Genomic DNA, 24,805 nt, shown 5'->3' with positions numbered 1-24,805 from the left:
TGACGTCGTCCAATTTGTCATGTTGAGGGAACAAAGAAGAAGCATTCTGCAATCCTAGCCGCATGTGCTAGCCGCGCCAGACTATCGATATACGATTCTTATCCGCGCTCCGTGTTTGCCTTGCATCGTGCCTGCAGGCCTGAAGTTGAAGGGTGTGACGATGTTGCCATATGACCATATTGCTGCCTACAAAGTGAGAACAGATAGACCATCTACTAAGGACAAGAAACTGAGGAGTACGACTGATGGTGCATGGGTCTGTGCATGGCACGCCACGTTGTGGTTTGCTAACTCCTTCCCAATCGAGCCCGGCCGGGTTGAACCACAACCTCCTCTTTCTCTCTCTCTTTTTTTTTTTTTTTTAGAAAAAAAAATTCTTTCAGTCTGTCATTTCTTTCTTCACTCAACTATGTCTTCAAGTTCTGGTGATTGCTGTGAATGTGGCAATGGTCTCCTGAGCATCTGGATTGGCATGTGAATAAAGTGTCTGAACGGCGAATGTTGTGGTGTGGATTGCTGCGCCGTGGTGTTGTTGGATCAGGTCATCTCCCACGCCTAGGGCGCGGAGGCGGTCCTCGAGGTTGGTTTTGAGACCGCTGCAATGTCGAGTTTGGGGGCTTGCAGGAGACTTTTCGGAGCAGGTCTTGGATATTGTGTTCGTATTCTTTCTTGGGCACTGTGCTATCTGGGGCAAGTGGCTCGGGTGGGGTCTTTAGCCATTTGAACTGTATATAGGATGAAATACCCAGTATTACGGGGCTAGGGAAGCTAGAAGAGGATATGGGAAAGGACTGGCTCGGCTCCATGGCAATTCGAAGTTTTTATATTGTCAGCTGGACCATGATCTACACTAATTAGCTCTCATAGTGCTTGTGGGTGCATTTCCAGGTCCAGTTAAGTTAGTACATAGTACATACGATTCCAGAAGTCTATACAAGCTGGACAGGAAGACCCATGTTAAAATTAGTTCCATTATCTCAAATTAAACGTGTCACAGTGAAACCGCCTATATACCCCAGGCTGCTCAGTGATCTAAGGCATGCACATAAACATACAAAAAAAGAAAAGAAAAAAAAAGCATATTAGTATAACAATGGCTGCATGGAAAGACGGCCGTACATATGCACACGCAAAGAAGTGTCATCCTGCATTGCCCACTTCTCGAATCTCCGGAGGCACTCCCTCCCTGATTTGGGCCTGAGTTAAAGGCGACAGTCCATGAGGAGGAATAGTCTTGGAATTGCTCCTCTTTCGCCGCTCTGTGCCTGACGGCGTGGAGGACGGGGTTGTACTTCCTCGCCGCGGACGGCCGGTGGTGCCCGAGCGCGAGGGAGGACGCTCGTCCGCATCTACGGGAGTAGTGCTGCGAGAAGGCGTGCGCGAATGGGAATCCGAGCGTGTACCGCGACGCGTGGGAGATTTAAGGTTAGAACTCGAGCTATGATGATGGCGATGATACTGGGGCGTTCCCGTTGCTGCAGGCCGTCGACGCTGCTGCGACGGCGACGCAGGGGATGAAGACTTCCATGCAAAGCTCATCCACCAGAATCTAGCCTTATTTTGCTGTGCCTGTTGGCGCTCCCGCTCCTGCAGCTTTTGCCGCAGCTGCGCACGTCGTTCGTTTTCTTTATCCCAGAATTCCGCACGGTAGTCGTCCCAGTTCTCGCGGAACTCCGGAGAAAAAGACTTGGGCAAAAGGAGCAACCGAATATAGTCGCCTCCCGGGCTGAGGTCCTCCTCCACCAGTCCCGATTCATCGTCCACGCTGCTATAATACTGCGGGTAGTGCGGCCGACCCCCGCGCTTCTCGGATAGGTTTCGGTCAACGTAACGGAAATTTCCGGTTGGCGAAGGGAAGAACGGCGTCGAAAAAGGGAAGAGGAAGGACAGGTAGCCTAGTAGCTCCTGCCACCAGGGCCCGCGAATGACCACAATCTTAGTGTTCATCGTACGCAAGCCGCGGTTGGCGACGGCGAGCCAGCGCCGCGGCCAGCGAATTCCACGCTCCCATTGACCAGTACCCCAGACCAGTAGCGCTGTAACGATTCCTCCTAGCAAAGCGACCTTCTCACCCATCTCGACCACCCAGTATACGGATCCGCCCACGCCGCGGCCATCCTCTCGTGGCCGGAGGAACAATGCATAAGCAAAGTAGGTGATCCAGGCAGCCAGCAAAAGTAGGAAAAAAGTATTTTGCCGGCGACGTTCGCGTAATGCGAGATATTGAGCCCGTAGGGAGCTTTCGAGAATCAGAAGGTTCAGATAGATCTGAGGAGGGGAGGAAGGCAGGGTCGACAGCGGATCCGGCGGGGATGCCGGGGATGGCGATGATGAGGTGAGATCGGGCGATGCGGTGGGTGAGGATTGGGGAGCGAAGGATGACGAGTCGGATAGTTCGGAAGAGGATGAGGACGAAGGAGCTGGAGCTGAGTGTGTGTGATTAGAAGAGGGAGTAGATCCCTTGACCAACTGGTCGAGGTTGGCGGAAGTGGCCATTGTACAGCAGCAGCAGCAGCAGCAGCCGGGATGTTTGATTATAATGGACGGAATATAGAATCAAAGAGGGAACAGATAGAAGCACGGCCTTCGCGGCCAAATGCTATCTCATGGCATGGAAGAAAAGAGACAGAAAAAGGAAGAGAGCCTGTCCTTGAAAAAGAGTGGGAAGAGGAAAGGAGAAGAAGCCGAAACAGGCAAAAGATGAAGCTGTTGAGACGTCAAACAAGTACTGTTGCCATATGTTTTGCGGGGTCTTGATCTGTTTCTATCTCTATGCTACATACCCAGGGTATATATTTGTTTTCATACTGCTATATGTAATTGAATTATTCCTGTCCTGTATCGCTGTTCTGAATGTGACGTCGGATCAACGGTTTCTGTCGCGCCGCCAACAACTGACTTTCCAATTCCTGCCATCTTCCACTCTATTCCTCTCCGCCCCCTTGTATGAAATCTTCTTCGTGATTGCATCGAGTGACAGGAGGTCTCTTGCTCTCGCTGTCACTCTGCTCTTTTTCGCCGTGCGACAAAGTGTTCTCACTGCGACTTCCTTTGCTTACTCTGCAGGCCCGGCAGACCTCGTCCGTCGACTCGCCTCTTCGTCATTCCGCATCCTTCGCATCGTTCGGGCCAGTTCTTTCGCTGCGACAGTTATCCTCCATGGCGTCGGAATCGTTGGATTCATCGGAAAGTCATGCCCATAACCATGGCCGCCGCGACAGTACTCCGTATGCAGCTCGAGGTGGTCTGGCAGCGGGTTCGGGTTGGTTTCCCTTAGGATACAGAGAGGGCTTCAGTCAATGGGTACGTGCTTGTTTTTCGTGATGTGTCTGTAATACTTTATTATGGAATCAGGCAGTCACTGAAACTTACTGGGCTATCTCAGTGGGCTAGTATCCCGGCTGCTGTCGCAGAGCACAAGGTGCTCTCCCATCTACCGTACTTACAACGCACACCTCCGACACATCAGCAGACAGGTAAAACGACAGACGCGACGGATGGGACAGTCGACAGTTTGCAACATACAGATACCAGTCAGCAAAGCGAAGTGGCTGCCAGTTCCCTCGGTGATCCGTACGGTCCCCGTCGATGGAAGTCCAGCATGGTCGAGTTGAGCGGCAAGGATCGCGCGCTCAACGAATTCTCGGTTGAACGACTCGGGGAGGAGGCTGATCAACATTTGGTTATGCTGCATGGATATGGCGCTGGGCTGGGATTTTTCTATAAGAACTTCGAACCGTTGAGTCGGCTCAAAGGATGGCAACTACATGCACTGGACATGCTGGGCATGGGTCGTAGCACCCGTCCTCCATTCCGAATCAAGGCCAAAAAGCGGGAGGATGCGATCAAAGAGGCTGAGGACTGGTTTGTGGATGCTCTAGAGGAGTGGCGCATTAAGCGCAAGATCGAGCGCTTTACCCTTCTTGGCCACAGTCTTGGAGGATACATGGCCGTAGCCTATGCGCTCAAATACCCTGGTCGTCTGAACAAACTCATCCTTGCCTCACCCGTTGGTATCCCTGAAGATCCCCACGCTGTGACTGCTGAGATGCCATCAGAGTCGACTCTGCCCAGCGAGGTCACCCAGGATCAGCAGCGCACGACTACCGCAGCCGTCACCCCTCCTCTCCCGGGGGAACTACAGAAAGGTGATAACAATGTGCTTCTCAAGGGCCCCGTGAATGCTACGGGAGCCGCGGCCACGGCACCAGGCGCTCCACCTCGTCGAACGCTTCCCAAGTGGTTTGCCTACCTCTGGGACCAGAACATCTCACCTTTCACGCTCGTGCGCTGGGCAGGTCCCTTCGGACCGCGTATTGTCTCTGGTTGGACGTCGCGACGCTTTTCGCACCTCCCCGCCGAGGAGGCTAAGTCGTTACACGACTACTCCTACTCCATCTTCAGTCTTCGAGGCAGCGGAGAGTATGCACTGGCATACATTCTCGCCCCAGGAGCATTCGCTCGCAGTCCTTTGATCAGACGTATTCAGGACGTTGGACGACAGATGATTCAGCCTTCTTCATCCTCTCCGAACTGGGAACCGGCCGAAGTGACAGATGCCTCGCAGGCCCCATCTCCTGTGCCAGGCGCGAGCCAACCCAATGATGCGTCCACAGCCCGTGCCGCTAGCCAGTCTACGCTGGTCAAACGCGAGAACGGCATCCCAATCGTCTTCATGTACGGAGACCACGACTGGATGGATGCCGCAGGCGGGCTTGCAGCCAAACAAAAGATTGAAGAGGAGAGACGACGGATTCTACAGGATGCCACCGCGGAAGAACGCAAGGCAGATAATGGCTCAGCCAAGGTAGTTGTTATCAAGAGATCCGGGCACCATGTTTACCTCGACGGATATGAAGAGTTCAACAAGACGATCTTGGAGGAGATGGAGGATGTTAATCGGAGGGAGAGAGGTAGGAGACCATAAGTATAGATTGTACGATTTCAGGGAGACGATACATATGTGTTATGGTAATGAGTTGGAGTTGTAGTTTTGTTTATTTGGCTTTGGTCTGTTTCTATATGTGTACAGGATGCATACATAATAGAGGTGACAATAAATATGCTTCTACACAACATGCTGCATCCAACCCCTTTTTCAACCATCACTCTCGATCTCTTTTCCGTCTCACGTCAACAGGCGTTTCATCACCAAACTTAGCACAGCTTTCTAGCATGTACTCCTGCACTCCAACAGTCCTTGAGACTTAAGCACAGCCTCAACTGCAGGTATAAGGCTGTAAAGTTGATTCGTCGCCATGCTCTCTGACACAGGGTCCGAGTGCGATATTCCTTGCAAGCTGATCTGATTGTCCCTGAAGGCGCAGGCAAACTCTGTACACTGCATTCTCAGCCTTGTTTCATTGCTTCTCAGGCCACTGGTTCTTACACCCTCTGGTATGTCTTTTGCTCTCTCTGTATGCCTCCAAGGTTAATAACAATTCTGCTTCGGTCATTGCAACTTTTACTTCTTTCCAGATTGAGCTTGCGCTACGACAATGCGGCTTGACTGGGTGAACGATATCGCAACGGTTTATAGCTCTAGCCGCCCCAAGGCCACGCTGGAAACCAGCCCATCGCATCATGGGGACTTGAGTCCGCGACCGGCGTCGAAGAGGAATCACCAGACGATGCCATTACAACGAATGCGCCTCAAGGAATGCAGAAAGCCGAAGCAGTGGCATTAGTTTGGAGCAGGAAGGATGCTTACACAGCTTATGGCCTATAAGCCGATCAACTGCACTGCACTGCATGATCCGTTGACTGATCAATCTCTGCTACAGGATTTGCTTTTGTTCGATAATGCTTGTTCTGGAGTCGAATATCGACAGTACCACACCAACCTTTGACGCGACTGATTCGCAGGAGCAGACAATGTTAATCGTGCAGCAAGTGCTCAGAGAGGTTCTCAGATACTTGCAGCGCAGCTTCTCAACCTTTGGGGTCCAATGTAGGGTTCCATGATTTCCGGCTGCGTCTACCTGCTTGGAATCGTGGTCCTGACATCATGCAATGATTACACAACATATGCTGTCGGCGATACCTTCCGGACGCTTGGGTCTGAGACAATCAGCTGCATCCTCAGCATCTTCATCATTGATATCACTGAGGTCAGCCACAGAGGGCTTGCACTGGGCCTTACCGGCATCCCATCAATGATCAACCTTACCACCAAGCGAATAACCAGTGATCTATTTCTACAAGCGGTAAAGGATAACTGGTGCTTAACGTACGGGACTTGTGCCATCATAACACCCGTAACACCCTTTTCTTTAGTATGTGTCTTTCGGTTCTACTTGCAGGCGGCTAGGGCAAAGGGAGTTTATACACCAGCAAGATTCAGAGGCACTCAGTCAACTGCTCGTTATGTCTATGAAAGTGATTGTGCGTTTACCACATCGCTAATTGGCTTGACATTGCGTTTACAAGGCATCTAGTAACGGGATCTGTCCTACTTAAGGCGGTCTAGTTATATATTAATCCTATTATTTATCAATCTTGTGGGAAGTATCGACCACGTCACGTACGATTCTCCGCAATTCATCGCACTACTCATCATAGGGACTTATCTGTATGTGGGTTTTTCTTATGGGAAAGTTATGGTGCTCGGAATAGATTGCTTGACTGTGCAAGCCAGGGATCGCACTATTATCGGTGTTCTCATGTTCAACTTCATTCAGCAATTCTGTTTTCATCTTTATTGGCTTCTTATTCAAATGTTTGGCATTGTGGTCAAGGATCTCACAATATCAAACGCTCGCGATGTTGCCGACGTCGCCCCTGCTGTCGCGATATTGTCGAAGGCTGCTCTGTGTTGTCGTATACTCCATTCGGCGGTCTAAGGCTCTTTGCTTGTATTGTCTGCCTTTAATGATTCTCGGGTTCAGCCTAATGATCCACGTTGGTCAAAAAGGACGCAATTCGAGCATAGCATACATGATCCTGTGTGAACGTCGGGCTGGCCTTTGGAGCTCTGGAGGCCACCCAGACTTTGGCATTGACAGTGTCATCGAAGCGACAGTGTATTCCCATTGTGCTATTCTTGCTGAGCGCATGTTCCCTTGGCCGGGGCCAAAGTATCTGATGCAATTAACAGATCAATGTCTCTCCCCATTTTGCAAGACGTGCTCCCAGAGAATAACAAGTCTATCGCCCAGTCGCTCGTTGACGGTGGGATAAAGTGCAGACAGCATACCCTGTTGGGTCTGAGATGCGCACGGCTGTTTGAGTATGCATTGGGGATATGCATAGAACGGGTCTGCATATGCGCCATCGCTATCTCTCCTATTGAATTTGTAGCTATTGCCATCTGGAGAAACCACTATTTGAACGAGAAACAAAATAAAGGCGTGATGATCTAGACACAGCCTCATAGTTAACTTAGAATACGCATTATATATACCTCAGGCAACGATACAGAAATCACGTCACCGCCAACATCAACCATCTTCCAAAGCGCGTACAAAACTGATCTCAAGCGCTTCTAGCAAAACAAACGACCATGTCCCAAGGTGACAACCCCAGGAAAGAAACATACAATGACCATTTCCCCTGGGAATTAGGTGTCTATGATGCCCACTGCCACCCAACAGATACAATGGCCTCAATCGCCGAGATCCCGCAGATGAAAGCGAGGACGCTCACGGTTATGTCTACGCGCGGTGAGGACCAGGATCTTGTCTTCGATGTTGCCATAAATTTCTCAAAAGAGGATGGCAACAGCAATGTTGAGAACGAAAACTGCATCCTCCCATGCTTCGGCTGGCATCCATGGTTCTCATATCACATCCTCGACGACACCAACGCATCACCACCATCAACAACCGACGAAACAGACGAAGATCTGAAGAAAGCACACTACAAAAAAGTCCTCACCCCGTCCCCAAAAGACGACGAAACTGGTAATACTTTCATATCCTCCCTCCCACCCCCAAAACCCCTCTCCCACCTCCTCACCGAAACCCGTACCCGCCTAAGCACCCACCCAACTGCGCTCATTGGCGAAATAGGCCTCGACCGCGCCTTCCGCCTGCCCAACCCCTGGACAACTCAGGAAATCGAAACTCGCGATACAACTGTGACACCTGGGTCGCGGGAGGGACGGAAACTATCTCCGCACCGGGTACATCTGGAGCACCAGAAGGTCGTGCTGAGAGCTCAGTTACGGCTTGCGGGGGAGATGGGGAGGGCGGTGTCTGTGCATAGTGTGCAGGCGCATGGGGCTGTGTTTGATGTATTCAAGGAACTATGGAGAGGACATGAGAGGAGGATTCCGAGTAGGAAGGAGAGGAGGAGGAGGGGAAGTGTTGCTGGGGCACATGAGGAGAGTGAGGAGGAGGATGCCGCTAAGACATCTCAATCCAAAACAGAATCAGAAGAAAAGCATAAGAAGCCAGCGTTTCCCTTTCCGCCACGCATCTGCATGCACTCATACTCCGGTCCCGTGGAAGCAGTGAAGCAATTCCTGCATCCGGCCAACCCATCTGACGTCTATTTCTCGTTCTCGAATGTGATCAATTTCTCCGCACCGGGGGCTGGGAAGGCGATTGGTGTGGTTAAGACGCTGCCTGATGATAGGGTTCTTGTGGAGAGTGACTTGCACACGGCTGGGGAGGTGATGGATGGGCTTCTGGAGGATGTTGTAAGGAGGGTTTGTGAGATTCGGGGATGGGGGTTGGAGGAGGGGGTTAAGATTTTGGGAGAGAATTGGAGGAGGTTTGTTTACGGGTAGTGTTTATGGAGGGGTTGATGATGTTTATTACATATTCCCAGAACTTGTATTTATGGGAGCATTGCATATTAGGTATCTGTTGTGACGTTTTGGCGCCCCGCTAACCGCGCTTCTGCCGAGCCTTACCGCCTGCCGCCGACGGGAATACCATTGCCCTTTGCGGTATGACGCCTACCTACTGTGTCAGGGATAGCGCCGCATCACGCCGCTTTTAGGCCGCTCACATGCCGCCTCAACGCATCCGTTGCATCTATCAAAGCCCGACATATCTCCCTCAAAGGACCACGCACTTTCTCTTCCCTTTCCCTCCCTCCTGTCTGCCGAGCCCGGTGCACTGTTCTCTTACCAGGATGCCGCGTTACTTGACGATTGCCCTTTTCCAGTATGGCGCCGTCCACTCCCCTCGGGGTGGCCGACAGGAAATTCTGGAAGATTGAGACATTGAGACCTTGTTACTGTCGCTTCATTGGAAATTGACCTATCCACTTCAACGCTGATGCTGTGCTGCTGCTTACTATTGCAGTGATGGGCCCCTTCACGCGTCCGCCAGCTGATCAGCGACTTTTGAGTTGCTTCCAACCATGCCATCCTATTTGGACTTTTCCTTGAGGGCTTCTGGATCCTCAGCTGCCTTGCTTGTCGTCTCTTATCTGAAAATCTCATGATTGCTTCTTAAGCCAGGCTCCCAATATTCTACATGGGAAAGGCAACTTTCAGGTTATCTGGCTACCAGGTCTGGCTGTGAACCGGGTTGCGCCTTTCCCCCTCCACAGCCTTCTTTCAGCCCCACCAGGATCAATTCGTTTATGTATCCGTGCCCTGTTTACCAGCTAATAGTGAAATTGCTGCATCCTTTTCATATCAGCGTGTTTGAGATGCGAGGCTTGGAGCTGCAACGCGCAGATGCAATTGGCGCAGGGCACCAGAATCGGCCTCCAAGCATCACTAGTAGATGAAGATGGACACGTCAGCAGACTCAGAGAAGATTTTGAGGACAAGACAAATTTGCCTCATCACTTCTGCTGACGAGAAAGGCGGAATGGTGGGCTTGACGGACTGAGAGCAAATATAAGGAGGGCAATCGCGCCTGCAGAGGTTGCAAAATCTCAACTCAATTCTCCCACAACCAGCACTCTCCACTTCAGCTTCCACGGCCCTCCTCTTCCCTCTTTCCAATCACCTGTCTGTCATAATGTACCCCTAATAAATGCTTCAGGTTGGAGCATCATGAGCTCTATTATTATCATCGATTCTACAGTAATATTTGGAATCAGCTTTATTCCAGCACTAATTCAGATACGAGTATGGCGGCTGATTCCCCAGTGCCTTAAATAGACCCTGTATTTTACATGACGCGGGTGGGACCTCAACTTGCATATCTCACAAAACTGCTACACCCATGCTACCATTGAACAACTGGACGGTCCTGTCGTTGGTACCTATTCAGTGACTGACTGGGCATGTCTCTGCCTTGGGCACCATTGGCTTTCATTGCTTGTCTGTGCTTTGCCTGCGTTCATACGATTGGCTTTCACAGGGATATGAACAGGCTGGCTGCAGCGTGCTCCTTCCAATTGACCCCAGCCTAGGTGGCAGAGCTTATTGGCTTGCCTTGAAAAAAAAAAAAAAAAACCTCAATATTGATGTCCAAATTATTTATAACGGAAGACATCCCTGATATGCTGCGACATTCGTCAAGTTGCCCAACGAGTCAAGGCATTTGCACGAAGGTCTTGAAACATGGATAACTTTGCTGAGTAGAATATTGTCTATAAATCTACACAGAAACTAACAACTGTAGGGTTATTCGATCTCCAGAATTTCATTTTCTTGTTGGACATGATCATCGTAGGCTGTCAATACACGCTGGTCTTGTTCGAAATTTATCTTGCCCCTTGACGGCTCTCATTGATAATGGGTGCATGAAAGAGTCGCTGTCCTAAACTGCTATTATAGATGATTTGGAGGAGGAGATCATCTCATTTTGCGAGTTTGGTTATCAGGGAAAGTATACTACGCCTTGCCACAAAGACAATGAGAGTGGGGAAAATTTGAGTGCAGATGGTGAGCACTAGCCCCAAACACTAGCAGCCTGAAACCCGATCCTAATTCGCAGGTCAGGTCAGATGCAAACAAAAGAAAGTAAGCCAATGCCAGTGTCAGAGTCACATACCGTATCTACTTACCAATGGGGAAGGCTCTGTTAGCAAGAAAGATCGAAAAAAGAAGAAATCCAGTTATTTCTCACCTTCGCTAGAGATCGAGTACGCTAAATCAATCTACGTTGAAAGCCCCTATGATCGTTGAAGGGGTCAGTTCAGATCTCTTCGATTTGCTGGAAATGAAGCCTCTATTTCTTCTGACCTGGATCTTCTTGCTCATGCAAAGATATACATGTTTGCAACACGGTACCTTGTTGACTCACTGAGAGTTCAATGCCTGAAGTCACTTCAATATGATCTTTGCAATATCTTGGTCAACTCGCGAAGTGTATCTCACATCCTTGATCTGCTACAGTATATCTTCGAGCATACAGGCAGAGAAGAACCGGATGGTTGTCTTTCTCTCAGATACTTGGTCACTCACTATGCATCATGTGAGGCTCGGACCTTAATGGAGAACACTCACTTTCGACACCTTTTGGATGAGTAGGGGGAAATGGGTTCCAATCTCGTTGCAAAACTTGTTGCATGATGAGGTTTCTAGTATGTCAAATTCAAAAGATGCATGTCCGCACTATTATACTTGAAATCGCATTTGATGCCGTCTGATTTATTAGTCGGTGGTTGCAAAGCATTTGGGTATGGTTTCTTTCTTGTTGTATATTTTTACTGAAGGGAGGGGCTTGTTTTTATTCATTTCCCTGATATGGAGTGATACAGTATATGACTCCTCATCTGGATACCACTGCTTCGGTGAGGATACCCAGGGGCTTGCCCAGTGAGTATTTCTTATTGCATATCACTGCTCACTGAGCGCTTAGAGCCTCATGGCTCCATGGGTTGTTTTTTACCCGCCCTCTATTCTGTGCAGATAGTTCATAGACTTTTAAGTTGGCAGTTTGCTTCTTTGTACGGCTACACTTGTTTAAAAAAAAAAAAAAAAACTCTCAGATTGTCGCCCACCAAATGAAACCATTAAAGTCTACTGTTCCCCTGCGCCTGTATTTTCTAGCCTGAGTGCTCACATAATCGAGCATAGCAGATTTATCCTCTTCTGTATTGTCAATGGTACATGCAGGGTTGGATGGCGGCTGGTAATACTCTTTACAGGGGTTCCATGTTGCTTGTAATCTTCCTGCAAGCGTTGCAAGCATGGTAATCCCGGTTTCCCTTGCGGGATAATTGAACCCACTTGATGAACTCGTGGAACTTTGGGGCAGCAATGACCGGGACATGGTTTAAACCTCCTGGGCAGAAACGCGAATGAACAAGCGCTGAAAATTGAGCCATATGCTACCTCCACTCAAGCGAGTCAGGTGAAGGTTCCTGCAGGAGGACGTACATCTCTGACTCTACCAGGCATGGAAACGTTGGTAGCAGGCAAGTCGCAAACCTGGCGGGACTATCCTCCTCTCGGTCCGCGACTCCCAGCAGTGCAGATAGTGGAATATATGGCCACTCTGATAAGTTTCGCACCGAAGGCGAGAGCAATTCAGGATATGATGCTGCGGGTGGAAGCGGCGCTAGGCGAGTGAGCTCTGTGGAATAGAGAATGATGAACATAAGTGGGATGAAGACGGGTTGAAAGTTTGAATCGAGCGATTGGGCTGGTGGGACTTCATAGATGGGCGCACCGTGGCGGAGATTGTGTCGACCGCGATATTGGTGGGTCGAAGAGCTCTGGCGTCAGTTGGCGAAGCTTGTAGGGGACGGCGTGCCATGATCGTTGCTATGGAGGGGATGAGGCCATGTGATGTGAGTATGGTAATCACAAGAAGCTCAATGTCCTACGGCCGCCTGCTAATCATCACATCGTTAAATTAGATGTACTTTGAGCATGGCATCGATTGCTGGTCGTATTTAAAAATTAACCCCGAAATTAATAAAGACATAAAATTCATAAAACCAGTTTTGTAAAACCTTATTTACCGCCAAAATGCTATAAATGCGCGGTGCATTTGGTATGGTAACAGAAAAGTCCATACAACCAAGGTCTAAGACCAACACGCGCTATTATAATTAAAAGTGATCAATTGACAAGAATGAACGAGATTACCCATGCATCCACCCTCCATCCTGAAGAAGATCAGCCATCGGCATCTCCTGCCAATAAATCTGCCTCCACTCATCCTCCAACTCCGGAAGACCCTCGAAAGCCATAGGAACAGGTTGATCAGGGTCAGTGAACGAGAACAATTGTCTCCAATCCAGCAGTTCTCGTGAATGGTCGATCGGGTCAACAGGCGGTAGTGTTGTTGGCGGTGGAATCCAGTTGTCGAATTGTTGCGGTTGGTTTAATGTACTGCGTAGTTGGGATATGTCGGGTGTGGGAGGGGCAATGTTAGAGGGAGATTGTTCGGGGACGGGAGTGGAAAGAGCGTTGGGGTTGGTGTTTCGATTTCGTTCGTGCGATCCGCTGAATTGGCGAGGTCTTTCAGTTGTGGCTGTTCGTAAGTCTTCTTGGAGACGTTTAGAATCTTCGAACAAGCGGAGGATAGTGGCTGCATGAGCCCAATATTGAGAAAGCTCACGAAGCGAATGCGATGCTGAGTCGAAACGACGCAGTGCGTTGATTGCAAGAACCGGGTTGGAGAATCGGAGCTCCACCCGTACCTGGATCATGGCTGTAAAGAGGGTATGGACGCCAGAGTACCATAGGAGCTTCAAGCGGCTGTTAAGACGGAGTTCTTCGAAAATAGAAGCAATGACACCTGCAGCTGCACTGCAAATCTCTGCGTCATGAGGTCCATAGTCATCCGAATATGCTGATGCTCTTGGATGTGGTCGATGGAGAAGAATTAGAAAGTTGTTGTATGTTAAGTGAAGCATGGCAGACCACGGATCCATATCCGACGCACGAAGACGTAGGTTATCCGGCAGTTTTAGCGACCAATTCGCCAAAGCTTCGTCGGCTTCCTGGAGAGCCGCTTTGCGTCGTTCAGGGCTGACGCGCAGCCCGAATCGCTCACGTACGATGTGCGATATCATGATGCATAACTCTGAGAAATGGATCACGTACTCAATTTGAGCGTGGGATCCACAGCCTTCAAAATCGGCAGGGGTCAATGGAGACACATCAGAGTCCTCTAGATTGATAGCCTGTGGTCTACCATACGACAGCGATACCATGACGTCAAACTGTACCAAAATGTACCATAGCCTCCTCCACATGTGTCTATCTCGAGGAACGAATGTACTCGAGACAGGATTACGATGCATACCAAGGCCGGTTGCAATCCTAGCAGCGACACCAACCCAGTAATGTGCATTCGAAGCCACATCATCGTCGGCACTTTCCGTATGCCAGGTCATAAGAAGTGCAGCTTGAACCATAATGTCACGGTTGCGCTCAATTCGACTGTCAAACAGCCATTTTGTGCGGCGAAAGAATATCTCTTTGAGGGCATCTCGCTCAGCTTTCGGACGACTGACATGAGATCCTACCAGCAGAATGGCCTGTAAGAGTAGAACTGGTGGAGGATCTGCTGGATCTCGATTGCGATACTGGGCCATAAATAAATCCTCATCGATGATGGGATACCCCGGGTTGACGTATGTAAAATACGCCTGGACTAACTCATCCGCAAGAGCCTGCTCCGGTAAAGTCAGAGCGTCCATGACAAGCTGATCATGACCAATTTTCAGCTGTCGTCGCGGAATCTCATTCCCAGCAAAATGATACACATCGTCATCTTTATCCCGTTGCTGGCGAATCAAGAAGGACATGTTCGACAATTCATGTCCAACATAGATTGCCCGCACACCCCTCTGAATTTCCCGCCGCCCACTATCACCATCATCGATAAGATTCACCAACCGTTGCTCCAAGTCTGTATGGGCATCTGGATCACCCGCCGGGCCCGGAGTCGGTTGCTGCTGATACGCCTGACGCGCAGATATCGGAGAAGTCCCATGGTTATTATTGAATGCATTGGTATTTCCCGGCACGGGTGTTGTAAGAGTAGTCAGTTGCTGACCGGCGGAGTTCGGAGAGAGAGATTTCGCAGCAACCGATTCCGGTTCAGACATAGACGGCGGACGACAACGAATCGGGACGGGATCGAGAATCGAACGAGCGGCTAATCGCTTTTTCTTTTCATGGATACGGCAATCGGTCTTGCCAGAGGAACGACAGTTGGTGCAAGGTAGTCCGACTAAGCGGGCGTCGCATCGGACTTTGCGACGATGGCAGTGGACGCAAGCTGCGGAGGCTAAAGCGGAGATAGAAAGATATGTTAGTTGAAATACTGTTCTTGGGACTTTCTTTTGAAGGATCACAACTTCATACTCGACTTGCGCTTGGTCACGCCGTCACCGGAGGGCGGGCCGTTGTGCGCTGCGGGTGTCATCGCAAAAGCATGGGATTGTTGCAAGCGCGGATACTGGATGCTTCATCATGCAACACAGAGAGTTGGCTATTAGGAGCCAGCTGTAGAATAGCCAACTGTAGATTATGGAGTATATCGAGGCATGTCGGAAGCAAGCTGTGTAATACGAAGAGAAGAAGAAAAGGAAGAGGAAATCGAGGGTAGACATCGGCGATCAGCGCGGGACATCTGGGGTTGACTCACGTGCACTTGTGGAAATGCGTCGGGACCAATGCAACGTTCCGTATGCCGCGCCACTGTAAGATGGAGATAGAAGACTGTTAGGATGCAAGAGAAAGAACGGTAAAATTCACTGAAAACCATTGATAACATGTCGATAGCACGGCAGCCAATCAGATGACGCGCTGCAGCAGACCCGATAACAGCTATTGAAAAAAAAAAAAAAAGCCAAAGAGAGGATATCAAAAGACATAAAAAAAGACATGGAGAAGCTCAGTTGGACAATGAAGTCCTCGTATATGCCTCTATCTGTCAATCAAATATTTCCGACAAGAAAACCATTTGTAAGCCCTGGACATAATTACAGAAAAAAAAAAAAAACACCGACTCCGCACCCAAAGTACCCCGAGGTCGATTATTTTGTCTCTTTCAAACCATTGCGGGAAAAAGAAATTGACCCGAGCTGCTGTCTGAAGCGTAAAAGAAAAGGTATGCAGCCCTTATCGCATCCGTCGCTAACTCATAGAAACCCGTCGCATCATGCCGTCAGAACACTGCGTAGCAAGTAACCTCCGGAGACTAGTATATGACCCCCGCACAAGGCTCCAATCTATCTGCAGGGGTGTTCTGCGGATAACTGAGGCGTGCGCTGCCATGAGACACAGCCAGTTGGCCCCAGGAGAGCTGCTGGTTGATGTCAATGTCCCGCAGATGGCCTCGTTCGAACTAATAAGATTCTCCACCGGCTCCATTGTGAGGCATGGGTGGGTATCCGTAGGCCGCAGTGTCCTGCTCAGATGGATCGAGGGCTGGGTTGAGGATGCTATTGGCATTGTTGGTAGCATCGGGGAAGCTTCCCGAGGCGGCGGTACCAGGGCGTCCGGTTTGGGGAGCCGCACTGTAACCACTGCTCGGTGGCCGGCCCTGATTCTCTCCTCTTGCGGACTGGGTCTAGAAAGAGCGAACTAGTCAGAATCAAGCTTTTCTATATAATCGCTGGTAAAGCAAAGGTGGTATTTAAAGTTCTTACCTCGCGATACTTGGAAAGATAAATTTTGAGAGCCTCAGCATAGTTCTCAAACCCGAGCGACGTCATAGCGAACAGAATATCCTCGCCGTTAACGGTCTTGCGTTTCTCCTGCTGACATTTTTCGGAGGCTAGCAAACGCGTCAGTAACTTTGTCAAAGAAGCCAAAAGAAAGAGACCGGCTACCGACCTTCACTGGTGATAAATGAGATGAATTCGCTCACGCATTCTTGCATGCATTCCTTGGCCTCTTTTGCGATTTTCGCATTTTCAGGCAGAGCCGTCTTCATAATACGCGCAACTTGGAATAAGTGTCAGCATATTCAGGCGCAAGGAGAAGGATTTGTGGTGTTGTTGCGCGAAAAAACGGTAGTATCAGTGCTGACAGATAATTTCAAAACGACCTCGACGCGCGAATAAAAGAAATATGTCGCCAGAACGAATAGAAGCGCACGCGCTTAAAATCCATTCTCATCCAGACGTCTGTATGGAGGGACTAAGGAAATTAAAACGAGCAGTGCGCAAACAGCCGTCGCCCAGCAGTCGAACGTAAGGTACGCGCAAATCAGGGAGACCGGAAAGGCTGCAAGGAAAACGCAACTAACCATTTGCAATCGGGAGCCATCGGTCCTGCTCCTTCACCTCGAACTCTTGACCATGCGCTTGATCTGGATCCTTATCCATTTCTGCGTCTTCATTTGACTGCGCCTCCGGGTCCACCTCCGGTTCCTTCGAGGGAGAGGTCGACGACATGACTTTTCAGCTTTTGAATATAAAGATTTTCGGAAAACTCGGACGGATTAGGAGTGGGCTGTTTGATTGCTCTGCTGGCAGACCACGTCAGAGATGCGCGTGCGCGAAAGAATAGCCTGTGATTCCAAGCACTAGGATGTTTTGCGTCAGGGGGATGGATGGGGCAGTTCAGGGAAGATGCGCGTATCAGGCTGGGCAGCGACTCGCTTCACAGCAGCCTGAATGGATTGTGAAAGAGGGCAAAAGAGCAGTGATTAGTCGTGTGGGGGATTGACAAATGCGATGCCGATGCTGATGGGTGGATTGATTGGTATTGTGGCGATGAGCGCGCCAGTCATTTTATCCCAATTTTAGTGTAAAGAAGGATCCTTGGGGGTATATCTTCCAGCGATCAAAACAAAGGACTTGATACCCAGTCACACGGAGTATAGGGAAATTCAACGGGCGAATAAGATTGTATGGAACGGGAACAGAAGCACGTACACAAGAGAGTACCGAGTACCGCAGCAGTATAACGTCAACTATGCGCGCCCCCTGCTCGAATATCTGGACAGAAAAACGGGCGATAATGTAACGCGCGCAGTGGGTCAATAGTGTCAATATTGGTGGCACGTTGCGCAGAGCCAAAAAACCGAGAAACAAGCACGAGTTGACCAACGACAGAGAGGAAGCTTTGGGGGGGGGAGCAGGTCGCGTTGTCCACACAGAAGCGTTGCTGGCCGGTAAAAAAAACTGGAGGCCGCAATTGGCGAACCAGAGCAACAAGAGCCAGAAAGTGGTACGCGAGTCAATACAGCGCCCAATAAGACGGATATACAAACAACGCTCTGTTTGGTTCTTTGCGCGCAGTTCTAAGAGACGGATCTGATGAGGAAAGGATGATGATAGGATGGAAAGAGTCAAAAGAACTCCGGAGAATTAACAAGGCTATGATGGCGGCCTGAGGTGTCAATTACACCAGCCATACGCGTTTGTATCTTACGGATTACCTATTTGGGAATAAGCTCTTTGGGAATCGAGGGGTCACGGAACGAGATATGTATGTTACGGTAAGAAACGTGACCTTGAACTTGACAGCCTGAAACCGACCATATGGTTGTTTGTCATCAACTATCTGTTCATATTGACGCAACAAAGTGCGCCGCAAAAGTACATGGGACTGTTGCTTGGACCGTGTTCTGGACGATGCTCTCGTGCATGGCCGATAAGGCCGGACCCTGGTCTGTTCGGTACTCCTGGTTGCATACGTGAGAGGGCGAATGAGAACTATCAGATCGACTAATAAGTGCATACAGATGGATCTAATCTCAGAGATCACCTGCTGTTTGGGCAAACTTGACAAAGATACTACTGCATCAGGCATCGACTCCGTCTCCGCAGCCCAGAACAGGCCCCCATATATCTTACCGGACTAAGTTTGAGCTCGGCATGCTTTGGAAAAAGTACAAGGATGTGACAAAGGAAAACCATCGGAATCAGTCAAAAGTGGTTGGAGCGTGCTGCGGCAATATTTGCGCCCAAAACCAACCGGGGGTTCTCTTGGAACTGTATCCGAGATCCTGGTATGATCAATGGCTTCGATAGGACCATGTCTGGAGGCTTTTTATTTCGCATGGTTTACCTGGGACTTATCGACGCTGCCGGGAATCTGGGACCAATAGCAAACGGCATCTCTTTGTGGCGCAGTAGCTGACATGAAGGAATCCGAAGTAGAACCATGCTCCCTGTCAAATGTGTCATCCACCGGCTGTGATTTCCAAATTACAATGCGGGGATTTCCCGTCTATTGGCGCATCAGGCATATATCTCAAAGTCAACCGATGGATAGTCATATACGCAGTACGGACAAAGTACTTGACCTTGTTCGGTATCGAGCATGAGTATCACTGCCCAAGGCTCATATGACACAGGGCACCAATGCCAATGGACAGTTCGAGATTTCACTACTTGTCTTGCTTCCCAAAAAGACTTGATGTCCAGTAATTGATGCTAAAAGGCTTGGATAATGCCACCAATCAGATCTGTCTCCAACTAATTTGAAACCAGAATGTGGTCACAGCAGCCTTCCATGCATGGGCGTTATCCGGACCCGACACTGTTTGCCAACTCATTCGGACCTTACTATAGATTGCATTGAGGCACCTGTGACATTAGTACTAGTCAAAGGGAGCAAAGATACTGATGCCATATATAATTGGGATGTTTGATTGGTTACTAGTGAAGCTCTACATTGTTCGCCTCAGGCTGTTAAGTGTCGCCTGATATACTTGTCCAGTCTAGATCTATATATTTGGGCACAAGTGCATCTCAAAAACCTTCGCCTTATCGTTACAATCCTATCCTTGCACGCGCTCGCATCAACATGTCCAACCTGCTGACGTATGGAGTATCATGTCTGAGCCTTCCCCCCAAGTTCAAGGGTTTGGGCACGCCCGCGCTTTTGAACTTCATCGAAACGAAATAAGGCGAGGGCCAAGATGTTGAAAGTGATTCCAATGTTCAAGTTCTTTTGTGATTCCGGACACCCCATAACGCCGTTGCTGGTCTCAATCATACAGTGACCCAATGTGTGACTCGAAGAAGTACAATGAAGCGAGTTGCGATCATAACAAGAAAAACGTATTGTACCGTCTATGGCTGCACGACCTGAATGTTGTTCTTTTTCTGTAAAGCCAGCAGGTCAACATCACATCCTTCCGTAATACCATCTTGACTGTCGAGGTTAAACCTACCTTCCACTCATCCAGCTCTGTTTGCTTCGACTTGTACTGCTTCAGCATTTCCTCCAGCACTTGTTTCAATCCATCAGAGTTCGTTTTAAGGGCAGGGAGGACGTCTGAGATTGTGCGCTCGACCAGCACGCCGTTCACCATGCGGAAGCACTTTCGTTCTTTCGGGAGAGGTTCGAGGGTCTCAATGACAAGTCTAGGGAAATCAAGTATTAGCCCCGGAGTCAGGGAAGCCAACTGCTCGCGCAACCGATCTGTAGATACCGTGTCGTCACCAAGACCCCAAGAAGACTCACCTGTGCTCTTCTCCTTCTTGCTCCATATCACCAATCTTCTGTGCCATTTGTTGCAGCGTGTTCTTGAAGTTCGTGTATTGAAGCTGCAGCTCTGTTCACGGAGATTTAATCAGTCCCCGAAGCCCGTATGCCTCTACTCAAAATACCCAAGGGGAATAAACAAACCCTGCTGCTTCTTGGGGTTGATCTGCGGTTGGCTAGCCATGGTGTATTATTCAGTTATTTGCGGCGTGGAGCTGTCAACTGCGACGCGGGGCTTGATATCGGAGATGATGGAGGTCAACGAACTCGCCGGCGATGCCAAGGTTGGCCGATTCCACTGGAGGCGGTCGACAATGATATAAAAATTATACAGAACAAAGGTAAGTAAACAATTCCGAATAATAGAAGAGTGCAATATTGTCTCAAGAAAATAATATCCTTTTTGAGATCAAACCTCTATGTGTAAAAGTCGCACGTGACATTTATCATGTTTGCATTGTTTGCATATCAGCGATACGATATCAACTTCAACCTCCGAAGTTCATCACTTTTTCGGCGCAGACTATTAGTGGCCATTCTTGCCACCTGTATATCCTTCGTTTCCTCCGAATTAACATTTCACAACTATTCCTAATACTTCACCCACCATGGCTTCCGACGGCCCCCCAGCCAAGAGGCTGAAGAGCAACCTACCGCCACAGTTGCGCGACGCGAAGCGCAAAGACATTGACGACTGGGAAACCAATCGAATGCTCACATCAGGCGTTGCCCAACGACGAGATTACAATGGCGACTTTGTCCCCGAAGACGAAGAAGGAACCCGGGTCCACCTACTCGTCCACGACCTTCGACCGCCTTTCCTCGATGGCCGAACGATTTTCACAAAGCAGCTGGAGCCGGTCTCCGCTGTGCGCGATCCGCAGAGTGATATGGCTGTCTTTAGTCGGAAGGGGAGCAAGGTTGTCCGGGAACGGCGTCAGCAGAGAGAGCGGCAGAAGCAGGCTCAGGATGCTACTACTGTGGCGGGTACGGCGTTGGGGCATTTGATGGGAGTTAAGGAGGATGAAGGGGATAGTGCTGTCGCTATGCCCGTTGATGAGGAGTATAAGGGTGGGAATAAGTTTGCGCAGCATATGAAGAAGGATGAGGGGGGTCAGAGTGCGTTTAGTAAGAGCAAGACGCTGCGCGAACAGAGAGAGTTCTTGCCGGCTTTTGCAGTCCGTGAGGATCTATTACGGGTTATTCGTGATAACCAGGTTATTGTTGTTGTTGGTGAAACGGGCTCAGGAAAGACAACGCAATTAACACAATTCCTGCATGAGGACGGATACTCAAAGTTTGGTTTGATCGGGTGTACACAACCTCGCCGTGTGGCTGCTATGAGTGTCGCGAAACGTGTTAGTGAGGAAATGGAAGTGGATCTTGGCAGTTCTGTCGGATATGCAATTCGATTCGAGGATTGCACCAGCGATGAAACGGTCATCAAATATATGACGGATGGTGTCCTTCTACGAGAATCATTAGTTCAACCGGATCTCGACAAATATTCTTGCATTATTATGGACGAGGCACACGAGAGAGCATTGAACACCGATGTCCTGATGGGTCTTTTGAAAAAGGTCCTAACAAGAAGAAGGGATTTGAAGTTGATAGTCACATCAGCGACTATGAACGCGGAACGGTTTTCGCGCTTCTACGGCGGTGCGCCAGAATTCATCATCCCCGGGCGAACCTTCCCGGTTGATGTTCATTTCTCGCGCACCCCTTGTGAGGACTATGTCGACAGTGCAGTCAAGCAGGTCTTGGCTATCCATGTTTCGCAGGGACCAGGTGATATCCTTGTCTTTATGACAGGACAAGAAGACATTGAAGCGACGTGCGAGTTGGTTGATGAACGGCTGAAAATGTTGAATGACCCACCAAAGCTCAGCATCTTGCCCATATACAGTCAAATGCCGGCGGAGCAACAAGCGAAAATCTTCGAAAGAGCTGCCCCTGGTGTTCGCAAGGTGGTCGTCGCGACAAACATTGCTGAAACGAGCTTGACTGTCGACGGTATCATGTATGTCGTCGACTCTGGATACTCCAAATTGAAGGTCTACAACCCCCGGATGGGTATGGACACGCTTCAAATAACGCCGATCTCCCAAGCCAACGCCAACCAACGATCTGGAAGAGCGGGACGAACAGGCCCGGGAAAGGCCTACCGTTTATTCACAGAAATGGCGTATAAAAACGAACTCTACCTGCAGACGATTCCCGAAATCCAACGAACCAGTCTTTCCAACACAGTACTTCTCCTCAAGTCACTCGACGTGAAAGACCTCTTGGACTTCGATTTCATGGACCCCCCACCGCAAGAGACAATCACGACCTCCTTATTTGAACTCTGGTCTCTAGGAGCCTTAGATAACCTCGGAGACCTAACGCCACTAGGCCGCAAAATGACACCCTTCCCAATGGACCCACCCCTCGCCAAACTCCTCATCACAGCATCCTCAGAATACGAATGCAGCGAGGAAATGCTTACCATTGTCTCCATGCTCTCCGTCCCAAGCGTCTTCTACCGCCCCAAAGAACGCCAGGAAGAATCCGATGCCGCGCGCGAGAAGTTCTTCGTCCCTGAATCCGACCACCTAACCCTCCTGCATGTCTACACACAATGGAAGTCCAACGGCTACTCAGACTCATGGTGCAATAAGCACTTCCTGCATTCAAAGGCCCTGCGACGCGCGAAGGAAGTCCGTGAGCAGTTGCATGATATCATGGTTGCGCAGAAGATGCCGCTTGTCAGCTGCGGGACGGACTGGGATGTTGCTCGGAAATGTATCTGCTCTGGGTTCTATCATCAGGCTGCTAGGGTGAAGGGTATTGGGGAGTTTATTAATCTGCGGACGAGTGTGACTATGCAGCTTCATCCGACTAGTGCTCTGTACGGTCTTGGATATGTACCTGAGTACGTGGTGTATCACGAGTTGATTCTCACTGCGAAGGAGTACATGTCGACCGTCACTGCCGTGGATCCACACGTAAGTCATCTCCCCTCTCATCCTCTTACGCCCAATGCCTTGAACAATGACTGACATTCTTCAACAGTGGCTCGCCGAACTCGGTGGTGTCTTCTACTCCGTCAAAGAGAAAGGCTACTCGCAACGCGAACGCCGCGTCACAGAACTAGAATTCAACCGCCGCATGGAAATCGAGGCCCAAATCGCCGCGGACCGTGAGCGCGCCACCGCTGATAAACAGCGCGAACAGGAACGCAACGATCCCTCAAGACGAAAACGTGAGGTGGAGGTGGGTTCGTCAGTTGTGCGACGGCCTGGTGTCGGTGCTAGGAGGATTGGGGGGATTACTGCGTCGTCTTTGTCGTCTGGTGCTAGTGCTGGTGCTGGTCGGGGTGGAGGTGGAGGGAGTGTTGTGAAGAGGCCGCAGGTGAGGAAGAGGGGAGGAAGGGCATTCTAGGCATTCTCTTGTTAGACTCAAAAAAGTGCATAGATGTACACTGCATATACCTGTTCGGCGTTGGATATAAGGGTCCTCTGGATAGACAGAGGGTTATATGATTGCATGGCATTTAGCCGGAATTCATGACAACGCTTTTGATCCTCAATTGACATCTGACAGTGATATAACGCTCGTATGATACAAATCAATCAATGCGCAAAGCAAACGAAGAAGCCCGCGGGACGCTCATCAGACAGAACAGCAGGAACTCATGCATGAGACTTGAATCAACCAAACCCAAGCATAACCCTGCGACGAATTGACCTTATGCTTTCCATCCTACCATCTTGTCCAACCGCTTAGTTGATAAAGTTGACGCAGAAGAAATGCAAGATCACACTTCCGAAGACATAGTCCGCGAATGCCCTGCACCAGTTAGCAACATTCCTTACCTAACCTACCAAGGAAAAGAGAAAAGGAAGAACAAACCTCTCATGTGAAACCTCACCACCACTCTCTTCCTTCTCCTCCTCCGCAATCCTCACACTCTTCCCCTTCCCACCAGCCTTCCCACCCTTCCCATCATTACCACCACCACTAGTTTGCATCCTCAAACTCGCCGTGAGCACAAACTGCCCCACAGCCGCACAGAACCCACTCAGAAACGCATTAAACGGATAATTTCCCGCCAGCACACAGTACAGGAACTGCGATACCGCGACAACCGCCAGAAATCCCATGAAGGCGTCCAGCAGCATCGTGCGCTGCGGTGTAGTCGTGAGGTACTGGTTCAGCACATAGTGGGCGATTTCGAAAGGGGAGGAGTTGGATTTTAGGGTGGCTGGGCCGGAGGAGAGGGTAGAGGGTGTGGTGTTGGTGGTGGTTGTTGGGGGGGTGGATGGGGTTGTAGTTGCTGCTGCGTGTCGTTTCGGGGCCATTGCGGAGGTGCTGTTGTTGTTGGATTCGGGATGGAGGAGTTGTTTTCGATGGAAATAGATGAGTGCCAGTTGGAACTAGGAGCGGCAATAAGGTAAATTCGGGAATGAATTATGATCGAGACGCAGCAATTGGCGATGGTGTTAGCGTGGATGATGAGGTGTCGGAGGTGATAAAGCTACAGTGTACAATCTC

At 49.8% G+C, this 24,805-nt stretch overlaps 8 protein-coding genes across 8 annotated transcripts; 3 read left to right on the top strand and 5 right to left on the bottom strand.

The window, feature by feature from the left end:
• Nucleotides 1-1,140: 1,140 nt before the first annotated feature.
• Nucleotides 1,141-2,496, bottom strand: ACHE_11566S (Spo7-like protein; the record flags this gene model as incomplete). Its single annotated transcript, XM_043276149.1, has 1 exon — nt 1,141-2,496. One exon carries the CDS (start codon nt 2,494-2,496, stop codon nt 1,141-1,143), a length of 1,356 nt encoding a protein of 451 aa, XP_043132686.1.
• Nucleotides 2,497-3,159: 663 nt separating this feature from the next.
• On the top strand, nt 3,160-4,927 carry ACHE_11565A (putative alpha/beta hydrolase; the record flags this gene model as incomplete). The annotated part of the gene is made up of 2 exons (XM_043276148.1): nt 3,160-3,303; nt 3,386-4,927. 2 exons carry the CDS (start codon nt 3,160-3,162, stop codon nt 4,925-4,927), a joined length of 1,686 nt encoding a protein of 561 aa, XP_043132685.1.
• Nucleotides 4,928-7,501: 2,574 nt separating this feature from the next.
• Nucleotides 7,502-8,731, top strand: ACHE_11564A (TatD family hydrolase; the record flags this gene model as incomplete). The annotated part of the gene is made up of 1 exon (XM_043276147.1): nt 7,502-8,731. One exon carries the CDS (start codon nt 7,502-7,504, stop codon nt 8,729-8,731), a length of 1,230 nt encoding a protein of 409 aa, XP_043132684.1.
• Nucleotides 8,732-12,945: 4,214 nt separating this feature from the next.
• On the bottom strand, nt 12,946-14,922 carry ACHE_11563S (fungal specific transcription factor domain-containing protein; the record flags this gene model as incomplete). Its single annotated transcript, XM_043276146.1, has 1 exon — nt 12,946-14,922. The coding sequence occupies one exon, from the start codon at nt 14,920-14,922 to the stop codon at nt 12,946-12,948; it is 1,977 nt and encodes a 658-aa protein (XP_043132683.1).
• Nucleotides 14,923-16,166: 1,244 nt separating this feature from the next.
• ACHE_11562S (uncharacterized protein) lies at nt 16,167-17,220 on the bottom strand (the record flags this gene model as incomplete). The annotated part of the gene is made up of 4 exons (XM_043276145.1): nt 16,167-16,391; nt 16,471-16,598; nt 16,658-16,768; nt 17,073-17,220. 4 exons carry the CDS (start codon nt 17,218-17,220, stop codon nt 16,167-16,169), a joined length of 612 nt encoding a protein of 203 aa, XP_043132682.1.
• Nucleotides 17,221-19,851: 2,631 nt separating this feature from the next.
• ACHE_11561S (putative prefoldin subunit 2) lies at nt 19,852-20,450 on the bottom strand (the record flags this gene model as incomplete). Its single annotated transcript, XM_043276144.1, has 4 exons — nt 19,852-19,884; nt 19,953-20,145; nt 20,246-20,336; nt 20,411-20,450. 4 exons carry the CDS (start codon nt 20,448-20,450, stop codon nt 19,852-19,854), a joined length of 357 nt encoding a protein of 118 aa, XP_043132681.1.
• An 823-nt stretch (nt 20,451-21,273) lies between these two features.
• PRP16 (putative mRNA splicing factor RNA helicase (Prp16)) lies at nt 21,274-23,692 on the top strand (the record flags this gene model as incomplete). The annotated part of the gene is made up of 2 exons (XM_043276143.1): nt 21,274-23,256; nt 23,324-23,692. The coding sequence occupies 2 exons, from the start codon at nt 21,274-21,276 to the stop codon at nt 23,690-23,692; spliced, it is 2,352 nt and encodes a 783-aa protein (XP_043132680.1).
• Nucleotides 23,693-24,033: 341 nt separating this feature from the next.
• Nucleotides 24,034-24,612, bottom strand: OST2 (putative oligosaccharyl transferase subunit Dad1; the record flags this gene model as incomplete). The annotated part of the gene is made up of 2 exons (XM_043276141.1): nt 24,034-24,100; nt 24,164-24,612. 2 exons carry the CDS (start codon nt 24,610-24,612, stop codon nt 24,034-24,036), a joined length of 516 nt encoding a protein of 171 aa, XP_043132679.1.
• Between the last annotated feature and the right edge of the window lie 193 nt (nt 24,613-24,805).

Source organism: Aspergillus chevalieri, chromosome 1, assembly GCF_016861735.1.
Source record: "Aspergillus chevalieri M1 DNA, chromosome 1, nearly complete sequence".
NCBI lineage: Eukaryota > Fungi > Ascomycota > Eurotiomycetes > Eurotiales > Aspergillaceae > Aspergillus > Aspergillus chevalieri.
This window is presented reverse-complemented; position numbering and strand designations above follow the sequence as displayed.